General features: G+C 45.3%; 1 protein-coding gene across 7 annotated transcripts in view; it reads right to left on the bottom strand.

Annotated features, from left to right (window-relative positions):
- FARS2 (phenylalanyl-tRNA synthetase 2, mitochondrial) overlaps positions 1-14,280 on the bottom strand; it is a 2,528,336-nt gene that overhangs the window by 1,532,140 nt on the left and 981,916 nt on the right. For all 7 annotated transcript variants that reach the window (XM_069613454.1, XM_069613452.1, XM_069613456.1 and 4 more), the window contains one exon: positions 164-323. In XM_069613454.1, the coding sequence (XP_069469555.1) occupies positions 164-323 (160 nt within the window). The remainder of the gene's footprint in view (positions 1-163; positions 324-14,280) is intronic.

Below are 14,280 nucleotides of genomic sequence, written 5' to 3'. Positions count from 1 at the left end.
CGGGCCTCACCCTCCCTCCCACCCCCAAGAAGCTGAGGCTTCCCATAGTAATATTTTCCATTTATAGCACTGCCTGGTAACAGGCTAACCTTTGTCTTATGTTCCAAAAACTACAACTTAACGGCAACATTGAAATCAATAAGTAACACATTCAGGTACTGACCTTCACCAAAGAGATGCGTTACGAGTTTAGTCAAGGCTTTCTTGAGGCTGAATTCCACCAGCTTTACGGCTTCCATGGAGTGTTGCTCTTGCTTGTGTTGTGTGCGACTGCTTTGCTCAAACAGCTGGTAACATTCTCCATCTTGCACATCCTTGAACAACTGAATGAAAAGAAACTACATGAAACTAAGGGAAGTTTTGCTGGGGCAGTTCCTAGACAATATTGCACCGAGAGGGAAACACCAGAATACATCACCCCCACGTTGTTCCTCTACTGCTACCATGCACAGCACTCCCTCGCCAAAATAATGTAATCATTGCAATTTAAATACCGTTTTATTGAATTGTACTTAATATTAATAAGAAGACAACGTATACAACAATATTTTGAACAGGAATTTATTTATTTTCTACATCATGTTTATGTTCATAGTCTAAATGAAGGGCACTATACTAGATGCTGCTGCAAAAGCATCAATTGCTGTTGCTTCATCTATTTTTCCAACAATTTTGCTTACAACTGAAAGTGTAGCAAGAGCCAATAGCTGTGAACACAGTGCTCAGAGGACGTTCCAAATGCCTCGGCAAAAGAATAGAAGATGGGTGTGAAATAAAGGGAAAGAGTTAGGCAGCGGTGAAAAAGAAGGCAGTTCTTAGCTATAAAAGTAAGGTTATGTTCTAAATAATGTCTTGAAACTGCTTCAAAGCACTTTAGAGGAAGACCAGATAAGTAGGTAAATTATGAGCGGAAGCAGTCATGTTGCCATATGATCTGTGTACCTAGACAAAGTATAACAATGCTTGCCAAATGGTTGGTTGTATGAGCATTTAAAGGGAAAACCTGGTATCTGGTGAGTGTACCTGAGTATACGATGGCAGTATCTAGAAATGGCAACTGTACTTGGGTATGTGATGGCAATATCTGTCTAATGGGGTGAATTCCTGGACATATAATGTTAACTTCTGGCAAAATAGTTGCATGCCAGATGGGTAGCTGAAAGATTCCTCCACACATGTAAGTGCATGAAATTTCTTTATTGGTTTCCTTTTGGGCCATATGCATACCCCACCGGTCCTCCCATTGAGCTCCTTCCAACTGACCTGAAATCTCCCCATTCTAAATTCTACATGCCACATTCTACTTGTGGAGGATGCTACACATCTCCCTTTCTCCACAAAGGTGAAACAACAGTGATAAAGCGAAACAACATTTGGTGCTACCAGAATAAACACAGAGAAAATAATAAAAGACAACTTTTGATGCTAGTAGAATAAACACAATATAAATAATTGGAAGAACACTGTGACAATTAAAGATAATATGAATTGGAGAAACATTGTAACTGAATTAATTGTTACGTGCTAAAACAACTAAATACATGTCAAAATGAAATAATGGCCAAACAGAGAACAGTATTGTTACTCAACCGCCTAATTCACAGAAGCGTTTCATAATGGCGCAGATCCATAGGAAAACATTCTGTGAATCAGCCCCCTAATCTCTAAAGAAAAGATGGCTTCCCACAACTCCTAACAGGAAGCTCTCTTTTATGTACTTTACAACATTCCTTATGCACCATTTCATCATTTCCTTCACAACCTTCCTTGTGCACTATTTGATCATTTACTTTCTTTCGCTGACCATTCCCTTTCTTCCTCTCCTGCAGACCTCCACACATTCGTATATACTTACAAACTCTATTAACATTCCACACCCTTCCATCTGTCACTTTCAAAGCACCATGTAACTTTAATTACTCTCATGGGTTTAGACTATGTTGAACCTTCTTCTACTTTATTGCTGGGAAACTTAATCTCTACCCAATCTCTTTCCTTGACCAGGCATTGCTTAGTTGCCTTCCTTATGTCAAAATGTATCTTGTTGTCAATCTGTTTGCTGCTAATTCTCTCCTTAACAATATCCATAATCAACAATATTATGACATGCTCTACCCAACCATCCTGGACAAACCCTAGTGTTGGGTTTCCTTCCCCGTAACATTTCAAATGGGGATATGTCGGTGGTCACATGAAGAGTAAATCTGTATGATACTACAGTATCCTCTGCAGCCATTTTCCAATCAATTCCTTCCGAAAAAGCCACTCTTATACTTTCTTTGATCACTCTATTAAATCTTTCAACTATCCCATTTGTTTATGGGTGATACACTGAACTGGTCCTATGTTCAATACAGTTTTTCCTTAACATTTCCTTCATTTATACTGCAACAAACTGTACACCATTGTGCATTATGATAGAGGTGGGATATCCTTCCCTCCTAAAAATATCATCAAGAAATGTAATTGCATCTTTGGCACACACAATTAGCACCCATGACAATTCCACCTAATGTGAAAGCATGTCTACCAACACTTTTCCATATGTACATGTTCCTTGGGATCTCACTGGTGCCACTATATCGAGTCCTACTGTTTCCCATGGCACAGACATGAGAGTCATCGGCTCTACTCTTGTGACACAACCCTTGGCCACATTCTCACATATAGCACACTCTGATGATCTTTTATATCTGCAAATCCATTCCTGGCCACCAGTAATCTTGCTTAATGAATTGTTTGGTCTTGGTCATTACCTGGTGACCCTCATGTGCTACTTCAAGAATTATTTGCCTCATTCCCAATGGGGGAAATATTTTGTCTCCTCTTAAAATCATGCCATCCTTAACCAGGAGTTCATCAAAAACATTCCTAATAGAATCAGGTATGGTCCCTTTCCTAATTTCAGTACTTTTTTGATTACGGTTTCACATTTATTATTTGAACTGTCTTCGTAGTGGTTTCTATTACATGTTTTGAATTCCTTTGATGAGGCGTGAGGATCGTAATTCGTGCGCTGTAAGTAGCAGCTTACTGTTATTGTTAGCCCGCTGTAAGCGGCAGCTTACTGTTATTGCTAGGATCTGCGTGCTCGTCGTAGATATGTTTGTATATATAGTGTTGGTTGCCTCAGCAACAAAGGTGGCAGCAAGCTCAAAAATGTCTCTAGGTGCCTTCCCCTACACGTTCTCGCGTAGAGGCTGATTATGTTTATGGGTGGGTTGCCTGGGCAACCAAGATGGTGGCATGCAAGCAGACGTCACTTGGTCCTTTCCTTTAACCTTGGCATGTGCGCTTGCCCTGGTGCTGGATTTCGCTGTGTTTACTTTGAATTGGAACGCTTGCGCTGTGGTGAAACGCTCAGGCTGTGGTGCCGGGCCTCCCCTGTCTGCCTATTTTTGGAGGGTTCAGCCTTTGAGATTGGGGAAGTTGGTGGCAGCCTGGGCGCTCTCACCTTACTGTCTTTACTTCCCCCTCATTCCCTTTTGGAATTAAAGATGATCAGAGAGCCGCACGTGGGTTCTGGTACCATGGCTACTCGGTGGAGTTGCTGTGGTGCTCCTCATAGCCAGTGAAAGATTCCCCACACAGGTAAGTGCATGAAACTTCTTTATTGGTTTCCTTTTGGATCATATGTCTACCCCACCGGTTCTCTCATTGAGGTCTGACTCTACATTGCCATTCTAAATCCTACACACCACATTCTACATGTGGAGGATGCTACAGTAGCCCATGTGCAGCATGCTGGTTTTCAGAATGGGACACTGTCATGTGACAGGTTTGAAACCCTGGTGGCACCGACTATGGGCCCTTCTTCATTCTGAGAGTAATGAATCGAGTACCATCAGTGGGTAATAATAGCGCACATTAATTGTAAATCTACATGGGCATGTGACCTCAATACCTACAGTAGCATAAAAGAAAACCTTTTCTATAGACACATGTCAAACCTGCTGGCTTTGTCATTGATTGTTGTCACAATAACTGATTTCTGACTTTGCACATACATGTTTTCACAGTAAATACACAGACACACATTAAGTGTAAACCCCTCAGACTGCCACCTTTCCTTTTGTCCAACTCCCGACCCCTTTGCTAAAAATTAAAGGGCAGCAACAAACATAATGTGTATAAATATGGCTATTTGCATCCTTACTCAAACTGTTTTGCCTCTCAGTGAACAGCATAGTTTGGCAATCTGACTACATGACACCCAAGCAACTGTTTCCAGTCCTGGCTTTTGTATAACAGATCACTGCATTCTGGGAGCTGTAGTCTTTTGTTTCAACTGGGTTGACATACCAGAAAACAATGATTTTTAAAATAAACCCCATGGTGTTCAGATGACATTGAGTCACAAATCTGATTCCCCTAAATCTTCCCACAAACAAGAAGAAGAACTTAGTCACTTGCTAAAAAACCATAAATCGCAGGTCTGCGACCTTTGGCTCTCCAGATGTTTTGAACTACAACTTCCACCAGCTCTACAGAGCATAGTCAATGGTGAAGGATCATAGAGGTTGTACTCCAAAACATCTGGAGAACCACAGCTTACAGACCCTTACCATTTTCACCATCTATTTTTTTAAAGGTTTCGCTCTGCCCTAGCCCCATTCATGACCAAGCTGTTCAATAAGGCCATGGAAACGGGTTTGCTCCCAAACTCCATGCTCTCAGCCCTGATAGTAGTCATCCCAGAGGAAGGGAAGGACCCGTCCCAGTGCCAATCCTATTGACCCATCTCCCTGCTAAACACTGATGTTAGAATCATGGCAAAAGTGCTAGCCAATAAACTCAGTCACCAGATGACCTCCCTGGTGCATGGAGACCAGGTGGGGTTTATTCCGGGCCGAGAGGGAGCCGACAATGCACAGAAATCAATAGACCTGATAAATGAATCAAAACGCAAGGGTCTGGAGGTGTATTTGATTTCCATAGATTCAGAAAAGGCCTTTGATCGAGTTGAGTGGGAGTAAATGGGAATGGTCTTAGAGAAGATGGGGTTTGGTAGGAACTTTAGGCAGTGGATCTCAGCCCTGTTTAACGGCCCCACAACAGAAGTTGCAGTAAATGACAACTTCAGCTCTCTTCGATCCCACCAGAGGTACGAGGCTGGGTTGCCCGGTCTCCCCCCTCCTGTATGCTTTGGCCATGGAGCCCCTTGGAATTGCTATTAGGGAAAACCAGGGGATCACAGGAGTCCAGTGTGGGGTCGTTGAATGTAAACTCTTACTGTTCGCTGTTGACATCCTTTGCTATGTTTCGAATTTAGCGAAATCCCTCCCTGGACGCCTTTCCCAGATAAATCTATTTGGCAGGTTCTCAGGCCTGAGAATTAACCTCCCCAAATCTAATGTGATGTGATGCCCATCGGAGTAGATGACTCAGCAATCAGTGGTAGGAAAACTATAGGTGGTATGAGAGTCGAGCCCAAGTCCGCCCCGTACATGGGCATCTGCCTACCCAAAGACCTGACGAATCTGGTAGAGCTCACCTTTACTCCCATTCTGAAAATAATAAGACTGGGCCTCAGGCGCTGGGCTCCCCACACCCTCTCCTAGTTTGGGTGTATATTGACAGTAAAAATGAACATTCTCCCCCGCCTCCTACATTTGTTTATGTCCCTTTCCTCGCCCCTCACAGACACTTTCTTTACCAAACTAGTATCCATGGTGAACCAGTTCATATGGAAGGCAAAGAGGCCCAGAATTAGACACGCAACATTAACCCTCCACAGAGACTTTGGTGGATTTGGCCTCCCAGACTTCAAGCAGTACCATAAGGCAGCGCAGCTGCGAGTCATGTTGGAGCACCTACAAGACCATCTGGGCACCTACTGGACGTATATTGAGGATGTGCAGACCCATCCTAAAAAAGTCAAGGACCTGTTGTGGGCTCCAAGTAGAGCAATTTCCAACCAAATCAAGACCCACCCAACACTCTCTGTTCTATTGGGCCTGTGAAAAAGGGGTAAATGGAATTCCCCCCTGTCCTCCTGGCCATCCCCTCTGAGCTCGATATGGGGTGACCCATTGGATATGGGAAACAAGGGCTTCCGACACACATAGTTATGGTCACACAGGGGTCTAGAGAGAGTAGGCCAATTGTTCAGAGGGAACTCTCTTCATCAAACATGAAGCATTGTCTGTGGCCCTGGGTGCAAATTTACTGAATGTCTTTGAATACCTGCACCTGAAGGGCATTATGACCGCCCCCAGGTGCCACCCTAAAATCTCGCGCCCCCTCACGCCCTTTGAGAAAATTCTTAGCGAGTCCACCTCGAGGAAAGGAACGCTCTTTAGAATGTACAAGGTACTGATCACGGCAGAGTTGAATAGGAGGCAGAAGTTTAAATAGTTTTGGGAAGTTAAAGCCGGGGGGAGATACCAGATGACTCCTGGGGGAGAATCTTCAAGTTAATGTTCTCCGGCATCCTGTGTACCTCGGCAATGGAGCACAATTTTAAAACCCTAAACTGTTGGCACTTGCCGCCCCGGAGTTTGTCTTAGATGTTTACGGGATCATCCCCACTCTGCCCACGGGAGTGTGGACAGCTGGGTTCATAGCATCACATGTGGTGGGATTGTCCTATGGTGCAGGTATATTGGGCAGAAGTCCTCAGTTGGATTAAAGACTTGGTCGGAATAGCTCCCAGCCTGAGCTCCCTCCAGGTGTTGCTGGGCTTCCCAGATGCAGACACTGACACTCTCAGGTTCCCGAAAATGGTTGAATCCATGTTAAAAGCGGGGAGAGTGGCGCTAGCCCAGAAGTGGAAAGACAAAACCACCCCAGCTAAGAGTAAACTGGCAACCAAGCTGTGCGACATATTTACATACGAGAAATTGGCTGCGGTGTTAAATGACATGATGGAAAGCTTTTTGATTGAATGGGGAATTTTTATGTTGAAGTGGGGGGGTGGAAACCTATATCTCTGAGATGGAAACTGGGGGATTGTACTGCTTTCAGTATTCCTATGCTGAACAGAAACATTAATGTGCCGGGGAACTATACGCAGAACCCTTGCCACCAGGAACGTCTGAACTCATTGATAGGATTGACCACTTCAACATCACGTTGAGTGACCGGTCTTGGTAGTGCATGTGAGGGGGGTGGAATAAGCGGAGGGGGGGATAAGGAAGATTGTTGATGTATTTTATTAATTGTAAATGATGGCATTGCTGTATAAAAATGCCAATAAAAAATCTAAGTTTAAAAAAAAAGCCCCATGAGCTCCAAGGCCCGACGGTGTTCTGAATATATTGTTCAAAGCTAACCCACAGCTCTGGGTCAAATTATTGATGAGCCTATTCACTGAAATTTAATCGAGTGGCGCATGCTCTGATAGCTGGCGGCGTTCTTTTAAAAAGGAAGCCAGATCCAACGCTGCCAACTATTGTCTATTGGCTATGCTTGATTCCAGCCAGAAAATATTTGCAACCATATTGCTTAAAAGACTCAGAGGATGGGAAGAAGAAAAAGGGATTTTAAGACCTTTCCAGACCGGCTTCAGCAAGAGATACAGCACCTGTAATAATATCTGTGCCTTACATTTCCTTATGGCCGTGACCTTGGATGTTCAAAAGCATAATCTATTCTGTTGCTTCCTGGACTTCAGCAAGGCCTTTGGCCTGGTTGATCGTTCCATGCACTGGGCCAAGCTCGAGAAGTGGGGTATAGACGATCAACTCCTATTTCTCATCAAGATGCTCCATACCAGCACCTCAGTTGCAATCTGCCTGAATCAGAGGGGAAGCCTCAGCAAGAATTTGATGATCAGCCAAGGATTAAAGCAGGGGTATGTATGGCCCCCCCCTGCTTTATAACTAATTAACTAATACGCTACCAACATGAAAAATGCTCTCAGGTCAGCACACAACTTCCCCCAAAAACCAACGGTTAGGTGGTACTGAGCATGACATATGCGGATGATACTTTCTAGTACTATCTGACAATCTAGCAGACCGCTTCAATAAAGATGCAGCTTCGGCTGGTCCTCATACGCCCTCCTACAATGAAGATACAGCCTTCGCTGATCCTCATCCACCCCCAATCAACGCTAACAACGATGTACCGCAACCAAACAACCACAAACCAAAACAAGGAACAACCAACAAGCAAAACCACACCAAAAAGATCCACTGCAACCTCATCAATGCAAGATCAATGTCCAAACATGCCCCCCAGAGATACGATCTGCTCTGCGACGGAGGGATCGACATCCTATTTGTAACAGAAACTTGGCTAGACGACAACTACAAGATCACCCTCAACAACTGCTTGCCTGAATACTTCAAATGTGTCCAATCAAACAGAAAAACCAAGAGAGGGGGAGGGCTGGCAATCATTCACAAGGAACACCTGGATATCAAACTTGAAGACCCACTAATCATCCATAAATGTGAATCCCTAATCATACGTCTAGCAGTAACACCCAAAACAAACGTGAAATTCGTACTAATATATAGACCACCAACGTACGATGCAACCTTCGTAGACTCCTTCACAGAAGCAATCACCGTCCTAGCCATCAAACACAATCACCTGATAGTCCTAGGAGACTTCAACATCTGGTTTGAAGGAGAGAGCACGACCATACAAAAATCGTTAACCTGCCAACTAGCAGCAATGAACCTACAACAACTAGTCAAAGGAGCAACCCACTCGGCAGGGCATACACTTGACGCAATCTTCGCTAACAAACTACTCTGCACCCCCAATTCAAATACCCTGGAGCGACCACCTCATCATCCCCATCGTAATCAAAATGACCACGCTAACAAACAATCAACCAGACAAAACAACGAAAACCATGAAAAGAAATTGGAGAACCATCAAAAACTCCAACCTGAATGAAGTCCTGGAGCTAAACAAACCACACCCAACACTCATGGAAGAAGATGACCTGGACAAAAAGGTAACCCTGCTGCATTCCTGGATTTTAACTACTATAGACAACATCGCCAAAGAAAAACACTTTGCTTCTTCTAATAAACGGTCAATGGCAAAATGGTTCACCCCACTACTTAGCACCATGAAAAGAAATAAACGAAGACTAGAACTTGATTGCAGAAAACAAAACGATGCGGCGAACAAACTGAAATTCCTACAACACAATTACTTACAAAAAGGAAATACAAAAAGCAAAGAGGAAACACTATGACAACAGAATCTTCGAAGCACCAAACACCCAAAAGAGCTCTTCAAAATCATAAACGAAATCAAAAACCCTGCGGGATGCAAAAACACACCAACTCCGTCCACGAAACTCTGCAACAACCTTGCAGACCACTTCAAAAACAAAATCACCAACATCCAACAAACCATACAAAGCAGACCGTCTGATCTGACCACGACCCCAACCTACACCCGGGAGGAGCACCCAAACAAACTACGAAGCTTTCCAGAAATATCAGTGGAGACATTCTTCAAACTGGTGAATGAAAGCAATAACTCAGGGTCCCCCGAAGACCCCTGCCCGCCAGACATATACAAATTGATCCTCAAACAAGGAACGCCCATGGAATATTACAGGAACGTCCTCAACCATTCCATCGCAACTGGGAAAGTGCCACAAGCCTTAAAAACTGCATACATCAGGCCACTACTCAAAGATACAGCGGGAAACGTAAAGGACCTCTCTAACTATAGACCCATCTCCAATATCCTGTATACAGCCAAGCTGCTAAAAACGTACATATACAAAACAACCCAAGAGTTTATAGAAGAGCACGGCCTACTAGACCAGGCACAAGTTGGCTTCAGACCATTGAGAGGAACGGAATCAGCTCTACTCTCAATATGGGACGATCTAAAAATCAACGCAGACTCGGACAACAGCACTGCCGCCTAGACCTATTGGCAGCATTTGACACAGTCGACCATGACACTCTCATAACGAGATTAGAAGGACTTGGAATAACAGACACTGCACTACTGTGGATCAAATCTTTCCTAACAAACAGAACGGAAACCGTATGGATGAAACCCTTCTTATCCAGCCCGACAGATTCCACCTGTGGAATCTAACTCCCTCAAAATCAACCTAGCGAAAAATTGAAATAATGATTGTCACAAAAAAAGGAGGAGAAAACCAATTCATCCCTTGGCCAAGGGAACTCCGGACAACGCCAGCACCCTCACAGATTGTAAAAAACCTGGGGGTTCTGATGGACAGTAATCTCACGCTAGAGCCACAAGTAAACGCTCTCCTCAAGAAATGAATCTTACCGTGTCTGTCGTTCACAAACAAAACAACCACCATCATCGCCCTCGTCATGTCCAAAGTAGACTACGCCAATAGCCTATACCTAGGCATGCCTGAACGACTCCTAAAAAAACTACAACGCATTCAAAAAGCGGCAGCCAGACTACTTCTGAAACTATCCCGAAGAGAACACACCACACCAGCGCTGAAAACACTACATTGGCTACCAATAAAACAACAAATACAATTCAAAACAATGTGCATTACACACAGAACAGTACACAACGAAAGCGCTGAGTTCCTAAGAGATAAATTGCACCTACATCAACCGACAAGAATGCTCAGATCAAGCATGGACATCCGCCTGGAACCGAAGCCCTACAACAAAAGAAAACTAGGAGGATCCTCCTTCTCTCACCTAGCCCCGAAAACCTGGAATGACCTTCCAAAGTACATATGCAACACAGGAAACCACCTATTATTCAGGAAATTACTCAAAACATGGCTCTTCATGTCATAACTAGAAAGACTGGCCACAGGGGCACCGAGATAACTAAAAACATCAGTGAGCGTAGAGCGACCGCGATACACACAGATCAATCAATGGGAAAAGCTGAGGTAAATATACCACGGCATACCAAAGGACCAAACAGGAGACAGTCGCAATACGACCAAAGATAGCAAACACAGCAAACTAAAACAAAGACTAGAACGAATCATCAAGAGGACCATGACCTTAACTATTACCGTCCCCAACAGCCCTAACGACAAAACATAGAGAGGGAAAGGAAGCACTGCACCATGGGCCCCAATGCAATGGGTGAGAAACAGAATGTTTCATCACTACACACGGTCCACCAAAGCAGGAAACAATGCCCCACTACACAAACTACAACTAAACAACAGTCCCGAGGATGTTCACCCCACGGAAACCAAAGAACCAGTCAGGACTGAAGGATACAAATGTCTGAATGCACAAGCTCACCAAGACGGATTCACTAGGGCAACACATCAACACAACCCCGACCCTGAACCATTCAAAGCCTCAACCGACCAAGGTCACACTAGATCACCTCAGAATAGATAATCATCCACACCTGAAGATCAGGTTCAGACGCACCCACCAATCCAAACCACACTCAATAGGATACAGTTGGATCAGCGCAAATCCACCAAAGTGAGTCGGCCCATGAGGAACCAGCAACATCCCAACCAAAAGGTATACAACTCTAACGGAACCATAAGTACCTAAATCAGGATACTGATCCCACTAACCCAACCCTCAATCTTCTGCATACTTAAACCCACACAAAACCACACAACCATCTCTCTCTGAGCAATCCGCACGCACTTTACCACACGGCACCAACAACACATAAACTTCACCAACAGCACTCGAGGCCTTCGCCCGATCCGATCCTAGCACCAAAGCCCAGCACTCGGTGTATACCGAGCTGAAGCTGCCAACAGCACACCACTTCTCCCACTCTCCTTCTCCCCTCTTCCCGACTAACCCTCCCCACCCTTCCTGTTTACAGATGCACTAGAGCGCCTGGGGACCAATTCCGTTGGTGACGATGCGCTATACAAGTACCGCTAACATAACATAACTGTTATGCAATACTAGAACCTTAGGCTAGTTACAATAACTCCCGATTGAATAGGTTTGGAGGTCTTACCTGAGCAGACTGATATGTTCAACGGGAAAGCAAATGCTGAGCTCAAGAATCTCCCCGACCAATGCGTCAACCTCTCAACCGGTAGGGAAACTCAGCGTGAGAGGTACGCACCAGTCAGGGAAACCCTCTGGGGAAGAAAACCCTGGTCGAGCGCAGGATCCGAAGATTGGAGTGTGGTTTGAGTGTGGTTCGCAGGCTGATGACTCCTATTCGATCATGGCGTTGAGTATCGGAAGACTGCTTCTGGAGAGGGGAGAGATGAGAAGCGAAGAGATGAATAGTAGCAGTACAGGAAGGGAAATGGGTAAAAACAGGCAGGAGACTGATTTCCCTGACCTCTTAACCAGCCGGATTAGAAATACCAGGAGAGAAGCCGAGAATACGGGACACAGAGAGTGGTAACTGGAACACTAGTCTGTAAGAAGAAAGTAAAGGTAAGTAGAATCAGATCCTAAAATACTCGAAGAAGGAAGGGACTTGGACGAGAGTTTTTGTTAATACCCAGAATGCAGTAACTCGAGAACTCTGAGGCAGCGTATCAGAATGAGACGCTAGATGAATCCGGGGAATATGTATCTGCCAAGAATGCTGGATAGAGGATCTGGAAGGTCAAGAGAAGAGGGGTTAGTAACGGTAGAGGTAGAGGCTTTACGAAGGATTGAGATTGCCTAGTTGCGAACTCACGGAGCATCCGCTAGCACAGTAGCGACGCGAAGAGCTGGAAGTCTCCATGGCCTATGAAGAGTCACGTGAGCGGTACGCCGTACCTCTGGCGAACGTGAGAGGACTGGAACGGCAATAGCGGAACCGTTCGTACTGCGATCCACCATCTTGGTGGTACCATTCCGAACGGAACCGCAGAGCCGGCTTCTAGACCAAAGGGACCAGCGCTTCGTGAGTGTAACAGTATGCCCCCTTCTCCTGGGGGGCGACCCTGGTTTCCCTGGATGCAACCTAAAGAATCGTCGGACCAGACGTGGAGCATGAACTCCAGAGGCCGGCTCCCACGTTCTTTCTGCAGGGGAGTACCCCTTCCAGTCCACCAAGAACTGTAGCCTCCCCCTCCGATAACGGGAATCACAGATACTGGCGACTTCATATTCTGGACCAGTATCGGTAGAGATAGGAGGAGGAGGGGTACAATCCGACCGGTGAAATCGATCCGGTACTGTCAACCGAATCTGGGAGAGGTGAAAAACAGGATGAATCCGGGACCATGACGAGGGCAAATCGAGCTTGACTGCCGCAGAACCCACCATCGATAAGATCCTGAATGGACCGAAGAACCTAGGGGATAACTTGGAAGGGACCAGATGCCGGGGAAGAAAGCGAGAAGCCAACCAAACAGTATCTCCCGGGCTCAAAGGTGGGACGTCTTGGCGATGTTTATCAGCAGTCCGCTTGGCCCTATCTTGAGCCATTCGTAATGAGACTCTAGCCGATTTATGTCCTTCTTGTATTTCGGAAATAAGGCCATCCACTCCTGGACAACTAGAAGGGGATAAAGGGACAGAAGGAACAAAGGAAGGATGGAATCCATAAGTACAATGGAAAGGGCTAGTATGAAGGGCCGAATGAAGGGCATTGTTATATGCAAATTCGGCTAAAGGCAACAAGTCCAACCAATTGTCTTGGGCGGCTGATGTGAAACACCGTAGATAGGCCTCCAAGGTTTGGTTAAGGCGTTCCGTCTGTCCGTTCGTCTGTGGGTGATACCCCGAGCTGAGAGCCCGCTTGATTTCTAAGACTTGGCAAACCTTTTCCCAAAACTTGGAGGTGTATTGAGGGCCCCTATCGGAGACCACTGTGTCCGGTAGGCCATGTCTGGAGAAAATTTCAGAAAGGAAAATCTTAGACATTTCCCCAGCCCCAGGCAGCTTGTTCATGGGAGTAAAATGTGCCAATTTCGTAAGATAATCAATGGTGACCATTATGGCGGTCTTGTTGCGTGAGGGAGGAAGATCTACTATAAAGTCGGTAGAGATCACTTGCCAAGGTTTCTCTGGAATCGGCATCCGGGTGAGCAGCCCCAAAGGTGGAGTTCTGGGATTCTTGGATTGGGAACAAACGATGCAGGCTGCTACATAGTCCTGTACATCCTTGCGGACTTCCGGCCACCAAAAATATCTTAGCACTAGGTTCAAAGTGCCTTGAACGCCTCGATGCCCAGCGGCCCGAGAGTCGTGACACATTCGTAATACTTCATGCTGCAACTCTGAAGTAGGGATGAAGACTTGCGATTTGTGAAAGAAAAAGGAATCGTCCTGGGAAAGATGGTAAGTACTGGCTGTCTTCTTGCAGGCGTCAAGGTTAGAAACCGATGCAGTCCTCAATTCGCTTAAGAAGTCGGTGATGACAGCGATGAATCTTGCTTTGGGGAACAATTGTTCAGAGCTG

The sequence above is a fragment of the Ambystoma mexicanum genome, chromosome 5p (assembly GCF_040938575.1).
Source record: "Ambystoma mexicanum isolate Mex_15411 chromosome 5p, UKY_AmexF1_1, whole genome shotgun sequence".
NCBI classification, from domain to species: Eukaryota; Metazoa; Chordata; class Amphibia; order Caudata; family Ambystomatidae; genus Ambystoma; species Ambystoma mexicanum.
Note: the sequence above shows the minus strand (reverse complement) of the source record. Positions and strands in the feature narration are given on the sequence as shown.